This window comes from Echiichthys vipera (genome assembly GCF_963691815.1).
Source record: "Echiichthys vipera genome assembly, chromosome: 18".
In the NCBI taxonomy this organism is placed as follows: domain Eukaryota; kingdom Metazoa; phylum Chordata; class Actinopteri; order Perciformes; family Trachinidae; genus Echiichthys; species Echiichthys vipera.
This window is the reverse complement of record NC_139843.1, coordinates 2,956,801-2,975,694: the sequence shown is the minus strand read 5'-3', so window position 1 is coordinate 2,975,694 and position 18,894 is coordinate 2,956,801. Positions and strand designations below refer to the sequence as shown.

Genomic DNA, 18,894 nt, shown 5'->3' with positions numbered 1-18,894 from the left:
GTGGACACTCAGAGAACTGCAGTTTTTGGGGCTTCCTGATCGGATCAAACAGGAAGTCGCTGTGGTGGGGGCTTGGCTAAAACGACCTTTATGTGTGTGAAGCATCACGCCGTACAAGACGGGGATAACGATGACCTGGACATATGAGAACATTCACAGGATTTCGGACAGACATTCATGTTCCCCAGAGGATGAAGCCTAATGAGTTTGGTTGTCGTCTGAGTCGTTCTCCTCAAAGCAACTTCAGTCCAAAGCAACTGGACTTGGTTATTTGTCAGGAAGACGTTTCACCTCTCATACAAGAGGCTTCATCAGTTCATGTACACATCTGACCAGGACCAGGACCAGGACCTGGATCAGGACCAGAACCAGGCTGGGACGGGACCAGGACCAGGCTGGGACTGGACCAGGACCAGGCTGGGACTGGACCAACTCACAGGCCTGTGAATGTTCTCATGTGTCCAGGTCGTCGTTCTCCCCAAAGCAATTTCATTCCAAAGCAACTGGACTTGGTTACTTGTCTGGGAAGACGTTTCACCTCTCATCCAAGAGGCTTCATCAGTTCATGTGCGCATCTGACCAGGACCAGGACCAGGACCAGGCTGGGACTGGACCAGGACCAGGACCAGGCTGGGTCCTAACAAATAACCAAGTCCAGTTGCTTTCGACTGAAATTGCTTTGAGGATAACAACAACCTGGACACATGAGAACACTCACAGGCTTTTGGACAGACCTTCGTGTTCCCCAGAGGATGAAGCTTAATGAGTTCGGTTGTCATCTGAAGTTCTTTCTCCAGCTAGTTTTTGGGTTTTAAGAGTAGAAACCATTTGATGGATTGCCATTAAATTGTGTCTGACTTTCCACGGAGCTTCGTCATCGATTCCCGCCGTGCAGAGTGCACTTTCTATATATTTTTTATTACAATCTAAGCACGGCACGCTGCAAATGTGAAGTTGCATCACTTGCAAGTGTGACTGTTTCCCGGCCTGGAGGCAGTTACGCTGCGGCTGTTATTTGATTAGCTGCGGGGGTTTCAGAGCAGCAGCAGCAGCAGAGATGGAGACAAGTGTGAAAGTGCTGTGTGGTGAAAGAGCCTCTTATTTCTTAAGGTAGTATTAATGTGACGTGTGCTGTATTACAGCGTTCACTTGGGGACAGAAAATGAGATGGGAGGACTCGTCTTCGTGTGCCAGATTTAAGCCCACGCTGTTACAAACACATGGTTTTCCTCTGAAAGTGTGCCCACGTCCAATGCTACCATCAAAATGAAACCAGAATTATTATTTTTGGCAAGGTTGGGATGTAAATAGTGTGAAATGTGAAGTGATGCACAAGTTGATCTGTAAATGGAGCCTTTAGTGGTCATCAGTCACTGCCAGCTTCTCTCTTATTAGTCGGTCGCTGCAGCTGAAGCTCTACCAGCTGGTTTCCAAATCGGGGAACTTGGTGGTTAGCACTGTCGCCTCACAGCAAGAGGGTCGCCGATTCGAATCAGGGCTGGGGCCCTTCTGTGTGGAGTTTAGTTTGCATGTTGTCCCCGTGTCTGCGTGGGTTTTCTCCGGGTTCTCCGGTTTCCTCCCACAGTCCAAAGACGTGCAGGTGTTCGGTTCATTGATGACTCTAAATCACCCGTAGGTGTGAATGGTTGTCTGTCTCTGTTCGTCTCTATGTGCCCTGTGATAGACTGGCGTCCTGTCCAGGGTGGACCCCGCCTCACGCCCGATGTACACTGGGATCGGCTCCAGCCCCCCGAGACCCCGACAGGGACAAGAGGCTGAAGATGAATGAAATATTGCACTTTTCAAAACACACATATAATATAAGGCGTATTCGGACCGACCCTTTTGACCCTTTACGTTGAGCCTGTGGGTGACTGCACTGTTCTGCATATGCTAACCTAAGCACTTACTGCCGCTTAACAGCATCTGAACCGTAAAAGGAGTCGATCATCTTTGCATACCTGCTGCTGATCCAGCGAATAGAAACCCCGCTGAAGGATCCTCTGAAATGGAAGAATGCAAAAGTTGCTGCTGTGGAATAAAACAGAATCTAAATGTTTCACAGCTATTTTAAAGCACGTTCTCTTTAACTGTTCGAGGATACGGACGATACTCTGAATCTTTACTGTTAACAAATCTTGTGAAAAGACCAAAAAACCAACAATGAAGTTCTTTCGTTAACATGAACACAGGCTGCACTTGACACATGTTTAACAAAGTGCTTCACACATTCAAACATCCACTGAGCCTTAACCGTAAGCTTTATATACATGATATTCTCTCAACCCCAACTCCATTCTCGCGTCTTAGGGCGCACTGGCCGCAGCTCGGCGCGGAGCGGTTGCACTCACACTGGTCAAACGCACTAAACTCAAGCCAAAAAAAACTGTTTTGGCCCGGTGCGGAAGGACAGTGTGAGTCTAGAAGCAGCACGCTTGTCGGCCACGGCCCGTTTGGGAGAGGTGGGCTTTTGTAAAGCACGTTTGCACGTGTACGAGCACGAGCGTGCGCACATGTACAAGCACGAGCGTGCGCACGTGTACGAGCACGAGGCCTACGGCGGTTCTGAGGTCATTTCCTGTGCGCCTGTTGGGACGTAGAAAAAAGAAGGAGGGACCATGCGCGGACATTTCAAACAATGGCGGTGAAAGGTTCACGTTGGTGTGATGCGGAGGTGGAGTGTTTACTGCAGATTTGGTCGATGAAAAGATTCAAAAACAGTCGACAAGACGCACAAAAACTCCGAGGTCTACGGAAAGATTTGGAAACAAAGCCACGCATCGCCATGACGTCATCAATGCGTGTGACGTGTTACGGCGTGATGACGTATAGGCAGCAAGAAGCATTCTCCGAGGCCCAGGTAGTGTGAGTACAAACGGGCCTGGAGGGGGGGACAAGGACCCTAAAGCACGGGGCACGGGACGGAGGCACAGTGGGAGGGCGCCCTTAAGTTTCTAATCGGAGCGTAGTCAGTGACCGTCACTGAGAAGAGGAAGTCTCCGCCTCGGTATCCGCTGGTTACACTGTGAAGTCTGAATATCAGCCGCTGCCCCCAGAGGCTGAATCTGGGCAGACGGACGGACGACGGCTTCAGACACCGAGCTCCTTCTGAAGTTGCACGTGTCGCTCAGCGCTCCGTCGTTTCCTCTCTATAATTGGTCGTACGTTTATCAAATTGCGCCCAGAGGCTTTTTGTTTTGCTCCGCGCTGCTGATAACAACCTTTAGAAACAGATTCATTTGAAACGTTTCTGCACTAACTGGCCCCCGGCCTCCTGTCATTTCTACAGAAGTGACCCCTGAGCAAAGCGAGTAGGGTCTCTCGAGTGTGTGAGTCGGGGCAGAACTGAGGCACGGACCAGCGCGTTGTTGTGTAACACCAGCGTTAACACCGTGACAAGAGCGTGATAGCCCTGACGCCAGCACTGTTCACAGCACTAATGGTATTTTTTAGGTGATACATATATTATATGATCAGACTCTGGATTGAAAACATCCTCTGTTATTCTATCATTCGCATAATCTTTCCATATTGTGTGTGTTGCTCTCTCCGTCGTGTACAGCAGCAGCTCACTCCGCACATTTCCCTCGTCTGTGCGCTTGTGTTGAACACACGCTGGGTTCTTCTTCCTCGCCATCTCCCCCTGAGCTGGTCGGCAGCTCGCACAGGATTGGTTATCTCTCCCCCTTCCTCTGGAGGAGAGTCGGGGGTGTCTCGGCTTCTCTTCTGATGCAATAGAAACCCCTGCAGCAGTGTGTGTGTGTGTGTGTGTGTGTGTGAGGGTGTGTGTGTAATAGCCTCCCGCTGAGCCCCTTTGATGTTTCATTGGTTCGCCAGCTCACTAAGTGCACACACACAAGCGCGGGGAGATCGTCCCTTTGCAAAACACATCAAACATTAGCAAACAATTAGAATGAGAAACACATATTTCCACGCACACGTGATCGCAGCGGCCGTGGGAGCCGTGAATATGGATGCATGTATTATACCCGAGCACGGATTCAGACACCAGCCTGCTGCTGCTGTCACCGTCAGAGACACGACGTGCTGCATAATTCTCTCCTCTCCATCGCCCCCCGGTCTCACTTACACTAATATTAATGCTCCATTTTGCATCCGCTCTTGTCTTCTTCTGCGTGGAGTGGCCAAAGTAATCACAGGCCGTTGTCTTGTGTGTACGTACAACACGCCGCGGGCTCAGACCGGGGGACGGGGATCCTGCTGAAGCCGCCGCCAGTGTTCCAGTTACTCATCAGCCAGCTTCATTTCCACAGGAGTTATCACGGAGACGATCATTCTTCTGCTCGTTAAAGAAACCGCGGAGACGAAAGCAGAAGGGACCAGTTAGGGCGCACTCACACTGTCCTTCCACACCGGGCCAAAACAAGTTTTTCGGGTAAAGCCTAGTGCGTTTGACCAGTGTGACTGACTGCGGCCAGCTGACCGTCCACGGCCCGTTTGGGAGAGGTGGGCTTTTGTAAAGCACGTTTGCAAGTGTACGAGCACGAGGGTGCGCACGTGTACGAGCACGAGGCCTACGGCGGTTCTGAGGTCATTTCCTGTGCGCCTGTTGGGACGTAGAAAAAAGAAGGAGGGACCATGCGCGGACATTTCAAACAATGGCGGTGAAAGGTTCACGTTGGTGTGATGCGGAGGTGGAGTGTTTACTGCAGATTTGGTCGATGAAAAGATTCAAAAACAGTCGACAAGACGCACAAAAACTCTGAGGTCTACGGAAAGATCTGGAAACAAAGCCACGCATCGCCATGACGTCATCAATGCGTGTGACGTGTTACGGCGTGATGACGTATAGGCAGCAAGAAGCATTCTCCGAGGCCCAGGTAGTGTGAGTACAAACGGGCCTGGAGGGGGGGACTAAAGCACGGGGCACGGTGCAGAAGGACAGTGTAGGTGCGCCCTTAGTTTTAAAAAGAAATGTCACCGCTCCGTCCTGCGAAGGTTCTGTAAAACCATCCGTAGCTCTGTACCTCATTAGCATACATATTACCAATTCAACTCACTGTTTTGGAAATCGGATAATACAGCTGTTTTTTCCCCTCCGCTCTTTTAAAACATTATTTTCCAGGAGTTTTTCGTGAAATTGCAGGACGGCACATGCTCATTAAAGGTCGTATGATTTAGCAGTCGCTCTATTGGCGCGTTAACTCACTCGCAGCTCCAGAAAAGGACACAGAAAAGAGCGCTGCAGGTCCGTGTCGCTCCGCAGATTTACTGACGTGGGAGCCGAAATTGCCTTCAGGGCGGCAGCAATGGAAAAAGCTCCGTCGCCCCAGTTTATTCATGAACTTTAACCTCCAATAAAATAAAAACTAGCTAGTTGGATGACCATGTTTAAGCCAAGAGACCTGTTGTCATATCATAAAATACATGCAACCATTTTTAAGGCCGATACCAGTTTAGAGGAAATATCTGGACCCAGAGAACCGGTTCACGTTCACACATCTGGACCACAGACCACAAATGGAGGTAGCGTCTCCGTCAGGGTCCGTTCTCTCAACTTGATCCAATCGTCCTCGTCTACGGGAGTCTCCATCTTGTCAGACTTTGTCTCCGCCTCATTTCCTCTGACCAAAAAAGGGCATGTATGTGACGTTGGGGGGAGGGGCGTACGTCCATGTGGCTGACGTTAACCTCCGAGGAGAAGTGAGGGCCAGAGGCTAGCTGTCACTCAAGAGGCCCCGCCCCTAATTATTCATACACTTTAACCTCCAATCAAATAAAAACTAGCCTGGTCCAAAAGAACATCGGGCGTGAGGCGGGGTCCACCCTGGACAGGACGCCAGTCTATCACAGGACACATAGAGACGACCAGAGACAGACAACCATTCACACCTACGGGTGATTTAGAGTCATCAATGAACCCAACACCTGCACGTCTTTGGACTGTGGGAGGAAACCGGAGAACCCGGAGAAAACCCACGCAGACACGGGGACAACATGCAAACTCCACACAGAAGGGCCCCAGCCGGGATTCAAACCAGGAACCCTCTCGCTGCTAAGCGACAGTGCTAACCACTACACAGATTGAGATTAATTTAATAGTTGATGGTTGGTTATTTGTCTAGGAAGACGTTTCACCTCTCATCCAAGAGGCTTCATCAGTTCATGTACGCATCTGACCAGGCTGGGACTGGACCAGGACCAGGACCAGGACCAGGACCAGTCCCAGGACCAGGCTGGGACTGGTCCTGGGACTGGTTCATGGTCTAACTGCATCATATATTGTTCCTCAGCGATCTGAAACAACAACGTCTGCAAACATCCAGAGCAGACTTCAGGGAGGCAGGAAGCTTCCTCTCTCACGCTCGTGTACACAACAGGACCAGAGCCTTTTCTGTGCAGTGAGGCTTCCTCGAACGCCGCCGCCATACACGTCCCAGCGAGCTAGCTCAACCCAAACCCTTTCACACACACGCTGCTGTTCGGCTGTTGATATGATGCTATTCCCCAGTCTGCCCGGGGGAAGAGCGAGTGTTTCCACCGTTAAACGGCTTAGGAGTCCGACCGCTGCGGCGCCCCCCCTCCACTGGCGCTGGGCTCAGGCGCGTGGCCAGAATCACGTATTGACACTTGGCCGCCATCTGCTGAGACTGCGCGGTTTGCTCCGCCGGCTGCACGTTAATGAGGACGGCTAACAGGAGGGGACGTCCCCGACTGAGGTCATAGAAAGATGATTTCTGCTCTGAAGACGTGGATGAATATTTACTCCAGTACGCTCATGATGTTAATAATGATAATAATATAGTGTAATGTTTAATAAACTAGAGTATTTCCATTTTATGCTCCTTTATATTCATTCATTCATTCATCTTCAACCGTTCATCCGGAGGTCGGGGTCGCGTGGGGGGCTGGAGCCGATCCCAGCTGACATCGGGCGTGAGGCGGGGTCCACCCTGGACAGGACGCCAGTGCTCCTTTATACTTCTACTTTAAATCATGTCCTTTTTACTTTATTTAATTGTATTTGATGATTTAGATTATTTTAGAGATCCAGATTATTATTATTATTATTATTAATATTATTATAAATATTATTATTGTATCTTAAGAGATCCAGATTATTGATCATGATGCAGTTTATCTTCTTTTATTTCTATTATTAATATTATTATTATTATTACCCCGGATAAGCGGATGAAGATGAGATGAGATGAGATATTATTATTATATACTTTAGAGATTCAGATTATAATGTAAAAATAAATCAACTATTAAATTATGATGCATTATATCTTTTATTATTTCTATTTTTTTATCATTGTTGTTATTATTATTATTATTATTATTAATGTTATTATTATTATTAATATTGTTGTTATTATTATTATCAATTTTATTATTATTATTAATATTATTATTATTATTATTATTAATGTTATTATTATTAATGTTATTATTATCAATTTTATTATTATTATTATTGTTGTAAACTTTAGAGATTCAGATTATAATATAAAAATAAATCAACTATTGAATTATGATGCATTATATCTTTTATTATTTCCATTATTATTATTTATGAGCATATTTTCATAACTGTTTGGATGATATAGTGAATTATTTAAGATAATCGTGACGTGAGGTGAAGAAACTAGAATATCAGGCGTGTTTTCAGCTGTTTTACACTTTTTTGTGAAGTTCATATTTCCACGTGTGTTCATTCATAGTTTTGACGCCTTCAGTGTGAATCTACAACGTCGACAGTCATGAAAAGAAAGAGAAGGTGTGTCCAAACTCTTGGTCCATACTGTGTTTATACAGAGATGGGGAGAAAAGGCTGCTAATAGTTTAGCCTTCTGCTAACTGACGCCACATAGGGCGCGCTCACACTATCCTCCCGGACCGAGACCCGGACTTTAGGGTACTTGTCCCCCCTCCCTCTCCCCCCGCGCCCCAGCCCCGTTTGTACTCACACTACCTGGGCCTCGGCCAATACTTCTTGCTGTCCACACGCCATCAAGCCGTAACACGTCACACGCATTGATCGCGTGTGTGGCTTTGTTTCCAGATCTTTCCGTAGACCTCTGAGTTTTTGTGCGTCTTGTCGACTGTTTTTGAATCTTTTCATCGACCAAATCTGCAGTAAACACTCCACCTCCGCATCACACCAACGCGAACCTTTCACCGCCATTGTTGTTGTTGTTAAATGTCCGCGCATGGTCCCTCCTTCTATTTACATGTCCGAACAGGCGGACATAACGCTACTGCCGTAGGGCTCGTGCTCGTGCTCGTGCGCGTGCGCACGCTCGTGCTCGTACATGTGCAAACGGCTCCGCTAAAGCCCACCTATTTCAAGCGGGCCGTGGAGGGCCAGCTGGCCCCAGTTGAGCGCGGAGCGGGTGCGCTCACACTACTTAAAGGTACTAGACTTTAGCTGAAAAACCGGTTTTGGCCGCGGCCAAAAGGACAGTGTGAGCACGCTCTTATACGCATATTTTCATAACTGTTTGGAGGATATTGTGACTTATTTGGGCAAAGATAATCGTGACGGGACATTTTCACATCAGCTGTCGACTTTCAGTCACTCAGATGCTCTGTCAGTGATCGTGTCACTGCGAAGGAATGCTACGCTGCTGTAACGCCCGTGAAATCCCAGAGTTCGGGGGTGAGGGGGTGTTGCAGCTGCCTCATCAATCAAGACCCTGCGTGTGTGATCTGCTGGGAAATCTGGGTCCATGCAGCCAGTCAGCGCTCGGGAGTCGCAGTGATAACACTAAAGATGTGCAGGTTCGAGGTCTGACGGAGACAAAGAGCTGTGGATTCATACGGGAGTCCTTCTCTCAGTGTGGAGGAGCTGATGAAAGAGCGAACAGTGGAGGTGAGGGTCGAGTGTACGCGATGAAAGATGAGTGACGGGTTCAGTGGGAGGTAGTTCACAGTATGAATGGTTAACTCACATAACAGCGTTGGTAATATCCGCAGCAGCGTGTGCTGAAGGCTCCAGTTTAGGGTTATTGTCATCAGAGATTCATCCTGTTGATTTCTTTTCTCCTTGTGTTTTGGCTCAAACTCCTTGTTGGTGGTCGCGGGTCCAAGCGTGTGAACTGTGTTTCCTCAGGAGGGGGTCTGGAGTCTCCCTTAGAGAGAGGGGGAGAAGTTCAGCATCCGTGAGGAACTCGGAGTAGAGCCGCTGCTCCTTTGCGTTGAAAGGAGCCAGTTGAGGTGGTTCAGGATCATCTGGTAAGGATGAACCCTGGGCGCCTCCCTAGGGAGGTGTTCCAGGCACGTCCAGCTGGGAGGAGGCCTCGGGGAAGACCCAGGACCAGGTGGAGAGATTAGATCTCCACACTGGCCTGGGAACGCCTCAGGATCCCCCAGTTGGAGCTGGTTAATGTGGCCCGGGAAAGGGAAGTTTGGGGTCCCCTGCTGGAGCTGCTGCCCCCGCGACCTGACCCCAGATAAGAGGCTGAAGATGAGATGAACTGTAAAACTTTGTGCCATGAAATCTTTTTATGACACCAAATAACTTCATATTTCATCTGCGGTGTATTTTAAGGGATATTCATGAACAGATTCCTTTTGAAAATGTTACTCAGGCAAAAAAAAGGGTTTACCTTTGTTATTATAGTACGTTGAATGAGCGTTGTGAGCGTCACCAGCTGACATTGGGCGTGAGGCGGGGTCCACCCTGGACAGGACGCCAGTCTATCACAGGACACATAGAGACGAACAGAGACAGACAACCATTCACACCTACGGGTGATTTAGAGTCATCCATGAACCGAACACCTGCACGTCTTTGGACTGTGGGAGGAAACCGGAGAACCCGGAGAAAACCCACGCAGACACGGGGACAACATGCAAACTCCACACAGAAGGGCCCCAGCCGGGATTCAAACCAGGAAGCCTCTCGATGCTAACCACCACACCACCACAGTCAGGTTTTAACGAGTCTTTAATGACTAAACTTTGTACAAGAGCGTCCAGTGAGCAGGGGGAAAAGGAGTGGGGTCCAGTGAAGGTGAAGGTACAAACGACCAAAAGATGATCACAGGAAAAACACGAGCGGGTCGTAGGAAAACAGACGGGGATGCAGACAAAGGATCCCGGGTATTCATTAATTCGTCTTCAACCTCTTGTCCCTGTTGGGGGGTTGCAGGGGGGCTGGAGCCGATCCCAGCTGACATCAGGCGTGAGGCGGGGTCCACCCTGGACAGGACGCCAGTCTATCACAGGACACATAGAGACGAACAGAGACAGACAACCATTCAATTCAATTCAAATTCAATTCAAAAAACTTTATTTGTCCCCGGGGGGCAATTCAAGGCACACAGAGCAGCAAATCACGACAGTGCAATTATACAAAAAACATTTTAACCTAACACAAGAATAAAGTGTAAAAGAAGAGTAAGTGTCAGGATGTTAGTGTGTTAGTACAGGTTAGATACAGAGAACATCGTCGGCGTGAGATGTAGAAAGACATGTGTGTATCAGATGTAAGCAGACATGTGAACAGGTGTATATGATGTAAACAATGTAAACACGCAGTAGACTGTTGAAACAGGTATAAACAGAACTGTAGTGCAGAAAAGATATAAGTGGACAGTGATCAGATCCAGATGAGGTCAGACATGATACATGTGTGTAATGAGCAGACGTAACAGAACTATAGTGCAGTAATAGAGTATAAATATAATATATAACTATAAGCTAAATAATAAAGCGAATAATAAAGTGATGGTGGTGCATGGCAGGAAAACAGCAGTCTAAGTATATGCTAGCTCTGTGTAACAGATGAGTACTGAAAAATAAAGTGACCATAGTGCTGTCATGGATACAATATAAGACCTGATAACACAATAAAGTGGAGCAGTGCATTAATACCATAAATTAACATAACTAACAGAATCAATCAAGTGGACCAGTAAGAACAGAGTAGCAGAATAAGTGTGAACATAATAACAGAATAAATAAGTGGCGTAGTGCAACAGTCCAGTATCATTATAAACAGAGTGAACAGAATAAGTGGAATTGTGAATCAACCAGTAGTTCACAGCTTTGAGGACAGGAGTGGAGGTAGATAGCCAGTTCACATGTCCGGTGAGTGTCCGGGGGGGGGGGGGGGGGTGTCCAGGGGGTGAAGGTGTCCAGGGAAGGTGTCAGGGGTGGGGAGGGGGGGTGATGGTGATGGTGTCCAGGGAGGATGTCTGGAGAGGGGAGGAGGAGGGGTGAAGGGAGGGGTGTCCGGGGGGGAGAGGGGGGTGCGGTGTCCAGGGAGGGTGTCTGGAGTGGGGGGGGGGGGGGTGAAGTGTCCAGGGGAGGGTGTCAGGAGTGGGGAGGGGGATGGTCAGAGGGGTCAGGAGTTGAGGAGCTGGACAGCCCTGGGGATGAAGGTTGCTCTTCTCCTCTGTGTCCTGCAGCAGGGACAGCGAAGACGGCGTCCTGAGGGGAGCCACTCAAACGCTGAGAAGAGAGCGTGAGAGGGGTCCTGCATGATCTGACCAGCTAACCTGAGTGTCTGCTGCTCGTGGATGGTCGACAGAGTTCTAACAGGAAGTCCAATGATCTTAGAACAGACAGTGGCGACGCTCTGCAGGCGGTTTCTGTTCTGGAGGCTTGTGGAGTAGAACCAGCATGTGATGGAGAACGTGATGATGCTCTCGATGAAGGAGTAGTAAAAGGTCAGGAGGATGTTCTTGCTGACTCCAAAGGAATTGAGCTTCCTAAGGAGGTATTTCCGCTGCTGACATTTCCTGAGAATCTCCTCTGTGTTGGAGGAGAATTTCAGCAGGCTGTCGAAGATGGTGCCCAGGTACCTGTACTCCTCAACTGCTTCAACAGACTTCCCGTGGATCACAGTGTTTGCTGATGCAGCCAGTTCCCTCTGCTTGTTGGAGAAGGTCACCACCATGTCTTTGGTTTTGTTGACATTCAGTTCCAGGCAGGAGCTGTCACACCACTCCACAAACTCCTGAAGAGCTGGTCCGTGGTGCAGAGATGGGCCTGACAGCAGAGACAGGAGGACGGTGTCGTCAGCGTACTTCACCAGGTGACAGTTAGGCTGTGTGGTTCTGCAGTCATCGGTGTAGAGGATGAAGAGCAGAGGTGAGAGCACACAGCCCTGAGGGGAGCCGGTTGAGGTGTGTTGGAGGTCGGAGAAGGTGCTGTTGACCAGGACTCTCTGTGAACGGTTGGTCAGGAAGTCCAGTATCCACAGGATTAGCAGTTGGTCCAGGTGAAAGAGGGCTGAGAGTTTGTCAGCCAGGATGTGGGGCTGCATGGTGTTAAATGCAGAGGAGAAGTCTGCAAACAGGAGTCTGGCTGCGGTGTTGGGGCGCTCCAGGTGTTTGTGAACACCTACGGGTGATTTAGAGTCATCAATGAACCCAACACCTGCATATAAAAGAAACAATGAGCATGGAAAACACACGGAGCAGAATATCGATCATAAGGAACGTGGAGGAGCCAACAAACGAGACACGATAGCACATATATGATGAAACGATCTGGCGCCGAAAGCGGCCCACATCAGGCTTCTTATACTGCAGCGGAGGTGATTAGTGGGGTTGGGTTCAGCTGGTCCACGCCTCCCATCTCCAGACAGACAAACACAGAGAGGGGGGACGGTAGTTAAGGAGATGTTGTGACGCTGCTCATTAAAGCTGATGGAGGTTACGTTGTGTTAGGAGAGCTCCCTTTCTACTCTCAGACGACACTTTTCCTCCGACGCACCCGTCATCGTTCATATTATTTCATGGTTTTTGAATGAGCGTGATCAAACCTCTCTGACGTTTTCTCATTTCCGAGCTCTCATGAGATTTCATTTGCACTTCAGTCACAACGCTGCATCACACACTCACACCACACTCCGTCAAATGTGTGAGTTAAGGAACCCAACAGGTGTGATGGTGATGCCTCTCGTCAAACATGTTCCCGTAATGACGTCTCACTGCCACCGAGAGCCACTTGAATATGACAGCTGCAGCTTACGGATGAAGAGTGTGAGGAGGAGGAGGAGGAGGAGGAGGAGGAGGTCCGCGGAGACGTCCTGAGAGGAGCTTTATTGACTGTTCCTGCGGAAAACAAAGCACCAGTGTGAGCCGAGCTTCCTTCCCTTCTTCCTTTCTTTCCGCCTCTGCAGCAAATCTAAGAGAAATCGAAACTGGTTAGAGAGAAGTTAGAGAACACATCGCTCCGTCCGTCTTTGAGTTCCTCTCCTTTACTCTCGGCTCTGTTTCATTTCTCCCGTGAACACAGAGTAAAACGTTGGGATTGTACGTTACTGAAGCCGCTCTCGTCCCCCCCGTCACAAAGGGTTTACCTTTTTATGTTTGTAACATTTACATTTACCTTTGCGTTTTTAAGCCCCAAAACACAGTCGGCGTCTAAACGAAAGGCACATCTGATCGAATATTTTGTCGTGTTCACCCACGAGCGTTGTCGTGTAAACAGGGCCTTAGTTGAAAGCCTGCTACGACACAAACATAAAAGGGAAACCTGACTCATCAGAGGGTTTGTTATATACAGAACCATCTGAGAGGGCAGGCACTTTCAAAACACACCGGGCGGGTGATTGGATGAACAGTCTGTCAATCAAACTTTCAACAAAGTCAATCAGGAAGAAGAAAGAAAGCGTATTTTCCATCGAGAAAATCCTTAAGTGTCCTTCTCTTCTCTTGCAGCACCTAAGCTTACGTCCTAAGGAGCCGCCACGAGCAATCCCACCCCCCCCCTCAACTACCAGTAGCTCCTCACATGATGCTGATAGACTGTATGACTTCTAGCTGAAGCACACACACACACACACACACACACTACTTGGAGCCTGACGAGATGGATTTTCTTGCGCCATGTTATCTTATGTGACAACGTTAGATTCGTTTGCAGAAACGCACAGTGCCAACATTTTTCCCCGACCTCTATCTGCTCTTTCTTTATTCACTCTTCACGTAACACGAACGTTTGCTGCATTCTTGTCTCCTCAGTCGCTCCTCTCTCCTGTGGTTGCAGGAGGAAGGTGTGCAGCGTCTGGCTGACGAGCACACACTCCGAGACCGTAAATCTCCAAACATATGAGAGGCAGCACACGTAATCCGTCAGGCTGTTCTGGTGTTGGGAGATCTGTGTGTGTGTGTGTGTGTGTGTGTGTGTGTGTGTGTGTGTGTGTGTGAGTGTATGACTCTCCAATCACTTCATGTTGAAGGAGCGAAGCCTCGAGAGATCATTCAGTGCGACAGATTAGATGTGTGCAGACATGTGCATGTGCATTTTTCAGGTCTTTCGACACGATCTGTTAGTATCCGGATGGCTGAGTGTCGCGCCTGCGTGCTCTCACGCTCGCTGTGGCCTCAAGAAAATCACGCGGCGCCCGTACAGTGCTTGTGCAAAGACCACAGATGCATGAGGCGATGTGAGCCGGCTCCTCGCAGCACTGTGGGAGCTCATTAGTGTATTCTTTGGGCTGGAAAATGTCTGTCAGTGAGGATTCATTAAAAGCCAACCTGCTGCAGCAGCTCCCGGTAGCGCTGTAATGAGAGGTCCTTCACAATCTGGGCTCCCCGGTGGTTCTGATTGGACCGGTGATATATATCGGTGGTAATCTGCATCACGGATAGAGGCTTTGCTGCCGTCGTTTGCATTACACTGCGTGTGTTTGCCTGGTTCTTTTTAGGGTCCGATGGCAGCCGGCGCACCGTCGTCTGCTCGGGGTTGGAGCTCTTTCTAGTAGCTGCAGAATAACATCCATTTATTTCATTCCTCTTCAGAAACATCGCTGCTGCTGCGCGGTTTCTATCCTCGTTCCCACACACTCCGCTCTCTGCTTTTGACAATGTAATTGAGGCATTGTTCATGTCTGTCATTATGAACGCAGGTAGACTCATCTGAAGGCTGTCTGGGTGTGTTTTGGCTCTAATGTTGGGTTGTTTAACCCGGCTGCTGCTCCGTCTGCGGCTCTAATTTTATCCGCAGCTCCCTCTTTGTTGAGCCTCTGTGAGCAGAGGAAGTGGGGAGGCTGCTTTGTCTGAGATTAACTGTTTATTCTGTCTGTGTGCTAAAAGCTTCCCATTTCTGTCGCCGCTTTGTCTCTTTGCATCCACTTCCCGAGGCCATTTTGTTTGTGTGCTCTGCAGTACGTGTTGTCATTTGTCAACTGTATGACCGCTGTGTTGCCATGACTGCAGAGACAGAAGCATGAGCATCGTCCGTCTTCACTCGACCTCCTCTGACTAACTTCTTATCTGGTGTCTTGCAGACTCGCACCCCACGCGTGACGCGCCTCAGCCCCACACAGCCGGCTCTCGCTGACCAGGCCAGCAGGGTTTCCTTCGCGTCAGCTGAAAATCTGGAGACCATGTCAGAGCCTGATATCCCCATCGGCTTTAACCGGATGAACCGGCTTCGCCAAAGCCTGCCGCTGGCCCGCACGTCCAGCCAGGCAAAGCTGCGGGCGCCAGGTCAGAGAAAACACCTGCTGTGTGTGAACTGCACTGTGACGCCAGTGATGTACCAGAAATCTGCCTGAAACTCAAGTCTTCTTCTACTACTTCTTCTTCTTCTTCTTTCTTCTTCTTCTTCTTTTTCTACTTCTTCTTCTTCTTCTACTTCTTCTTCTTCTTTCTACTTCTTCTTCTTCTTCTACTTCTTCTACTTCTTCTTGAGAAAAAGAAGTTGAACGTGTTGCATGCACAATTAACATCCCTGTAGATGTATTTATTATTTTTATTTATTTAACTTACACTCATCAGATAATCCATTGTAACAACTATTAACGGAGAAATCCGGTAGAGTCGCTAACAGCCGGACGTGGCAGTTTGCGGTGGTTACGATTGAATCTGTTAGGAGAGCGTGTTCAGGCTGCAGGCCTTCAGGCTGGGTCCTTAGGGCGCCCTCCCACTGTGCCTCCGTCCCGTGCCCCGTGCTTTAGGGTCCTTGTCCCCCCCTCCAGGCCCGTTTGTACTCACACTACCTGGGCCTCGGAGAATGCTTCTTGCTGCCTATACGTCATCACACCGTAACACGTCACACGCATTGATGACGTCATGGCGATGCGTGGCTTTGTTTCCAGATCTTTCCGTAGACCTCGGAGTTTTTGTGCGTCTTGTCGACTGTTTTTGAATCTTTTCATCGACCAAATCTGCAGTAAACACTCCACCTCCGCATCACACCAACGTGAACCTTTCACCGCCATTGTTTGAAATGTCCGCGCATGGTCCCTCCTTCTTTTTTCTACGTCCCAACAGGCGCACAGGAAATGACCTCAGAACCGCCGTAGGCCTCGTGCTCGTACACGTGCGCACGCTCGGGCTCGTACACGTGCAAACGTGCTTTACTAAAGCCCACCTCTCCCAAACGGGCCGTGGACGGCAAGCGTACCGCAGCTAGACGTGGTACGGTTGCACTCACACTGGTCAAAGGAACCAGACTTTACCCGTGAAACCTGTTTGGGCACGGTACGGAGGCACAGTGTGAGTGCGCCCTTAGTTGACTCTTTATTCTCACAGCAGACACAAAAAAAACTGAATATTTTGAGGTGAAAATTGTCCGTCCACTCTCTATTTTCATCCCTGACTCTAAACTCCATCACCCCCCCTCCTTCAACCATCGTGGATCTCCCTCATTGCTCCTCCCCATCCATAAATGCAGGGATCTTGTTCCTCCAGCTTGGGGAGGAGACCCGCAGGGTGCACCTGACCCACGAGCTCACCAGCCTGGACACTCTGAGAGCCCTCATCGTGCACATGTTCCCCCAGAGGCTCACCATGGCCATGCTCAGGTACGCCCGCATCACGAGACTCTAAATGACAATAACATACGTATGTGCACCAGTTCCTGATCCGTCTGTGTGCTCGCTGATTGGCGGTGTCAAACTCACAGTGGGCCAAAATGTATAAACTGGGACAAAGTTTAGGGCCAAACTCAAGACTCAAGACTGCAAATGTGCATGTGTTCCTTCTCTCCAGTTGTGTAACGTTGAACCTTTCCAGTGCAGCTCCTTGTTCTTGTCGTGGTGTTTCTTCTGTTTGATTCTTTGGTTACAGCCACGGTGACAAACAGCTCTTTACCTTCACACACAGATCATCTGCTGAAAGATCCTGTCCTCCATCTTTCTTTGGGTCGTTTTTGTGGTGTTTTCATTTGTTTTTAGTGATTTTGTCACGTTTTTGTGGTGTTTAGCGTCTGTTTTTAGACATTTTGTCACATTTTTGTGGTGTTTTACGTTTGTTTTTAGTAATTTTGTCATGTTTTTGTGGTGTTTTGCGTCTGTTTTTAGTCATTTTTTCACATTTTTGTGGTGTTTTACGTTTGTTTTTAGTAATTTGTCATGTTTTTGTGGTGTTTTCATCTGTTTTTAGTAATTTTGTCACGTTTTTGTGGTGTTTTGCGTCTTTCTTTACTAAAAAAAATGGTCTTTACCTTCAGACACAGATCATCTGCCTCCCACCGCTGCTGAAAGCTCCTGTCCTCCATCTTTCTTTGGGTCGTTTTTGGGGAGGGGAGGATTAAGTGTGTCTGCAGAGACTGGTAGCATGGATGCTCATGTGTGTGAACAGTAAAGTAGACGTGGATGTGCTTTATACTCACGGGCCAGCTCTCACAGAACCTGGATATGATCTTAGGGCCAAATATAAATACACTGAGGGCCAGATTTGGCCCACGGGCCTGAGTTTGACACCCCTGGTCTAGATGTTCTTTTAAACAGGTCTGATCAAATCAAATCCCAGGGTGAGCAGACTCAGTGACACGCTGCGTTTTGTAAACAGGCGGCGAATGAGAGCAGGAAAGGATGAAACAAGCAGATATGAAATCAATGAAGTTAAAGGAGGTGTGAAATAGACACAAGTGGACCTGCGTCAAGAAATGATGCTGGAAGTCTTTTTTCATATCGGCGTGTTTTATTCAGGAGAGGATGAAAAGCACTTATGGCGCCTCTGAGTGGCGTCTCCAGTCGTGTGTGACTAACTGGAGCTTTCTCACGGTCCTGCGTCGCCTTTAATGTTGATGTGACTGCATTTATTCAGCTCCTTCCTGCTTTACTGGACAAAGAGAATTACAATCCTCCTCTGGTACACACGGATCAAGACATGTGGACCGGAGGAGCCAGGGATCGAACCGACGACCTCTTGCTCCTGAACCAAAGTCACCTCAATATATTTACACCTTTATTTATAGACTGTATAAAAAACTGACGTAGCGTCTCCGTCGAGGTCCGTTCTCTCAACTTGATCCAATTGTCCTCGTCTACAGGAGTCTCCATCTTGTCAGACTTTGACTCCGCCTCTGACAAAAAAAGGGCATGTATGTGACGTTGGGGGGAGGGGCGTACGTCCATCTGGCTGACGTTTATCTCTGAGGAGAAGTGAGGGCCAGAGGCTAGCTGTCACTCAAGAGGCCACGCCCCTAATTATTCATAAACTTTAACCTCCAATAAAATAAAAACTAGCTCCTCCCCCTCAGTGTTGTCATGGAGATCTGATCTAAACACACAGACTAGAATGTTCTTTTGTCCTTAAACAGGTTTCATGATGCTGTGTAAACGGCCTGTTTAACATGGGGCTCAATGAGAAACTGCTCTGTTATGAAACCTGCCCCTAGTGGACACTCAGAGAACTGACGCTGACGGAGCTTCCTGATTGGATCAGACAGGAAGTCGCTGTGGTGGGGGTTGGTGTGGACCTAGAGAACCCGTTTACATTCACACATCTGGAGGTCAGAGGTCAAGAGACCCCTTTGAAAATGGACATGACAGTTTTTCCCCTCGCCAAAATTTAGCTAAAATTTGGAGCAATCTAGCCGAGTCAAAAACACAAAACAATTGAAAACTTCATGAGAAAATCTGAAATATAAATATCAGAAGGTCAAAAGTCACAGCGACGGTAAGTGCGTGGGACCTCAGCTCTCACACGTTACGCAGGGCATCACAGAAAACACTGA

The 18,894-nt window shown here is 48.6% G+C and overlaps 1 protein-coding gene across 1 annotated transcript in view; it reads left to right on the top strand.

Annotated features, from left to right (window-relative positions):
* LOC310960880 (SRC kinase signaling inhibitor 1-like) overlaps positions 1-18,894 on the top strand; it is a gene marked incomplete at its 3' end in the record, with an annotated part of 82,500 nt that overhangs the window by 39,497 nt on the left and 24,109 nt on the right. The window contains exons 4-5 of the mRNA XM_083932717.1: positions 15,215-15,416; positions 16,606-16,735. Coding sequence (XP_083788843.1) covers positions 15,215-15,416; positions 16,606-16,735 — 332 coding nt within the window. The remainder of the gene's footprint in view (positions 1-15,214; positions 15,417-16,605; positions 16,736-18,894) is intronic.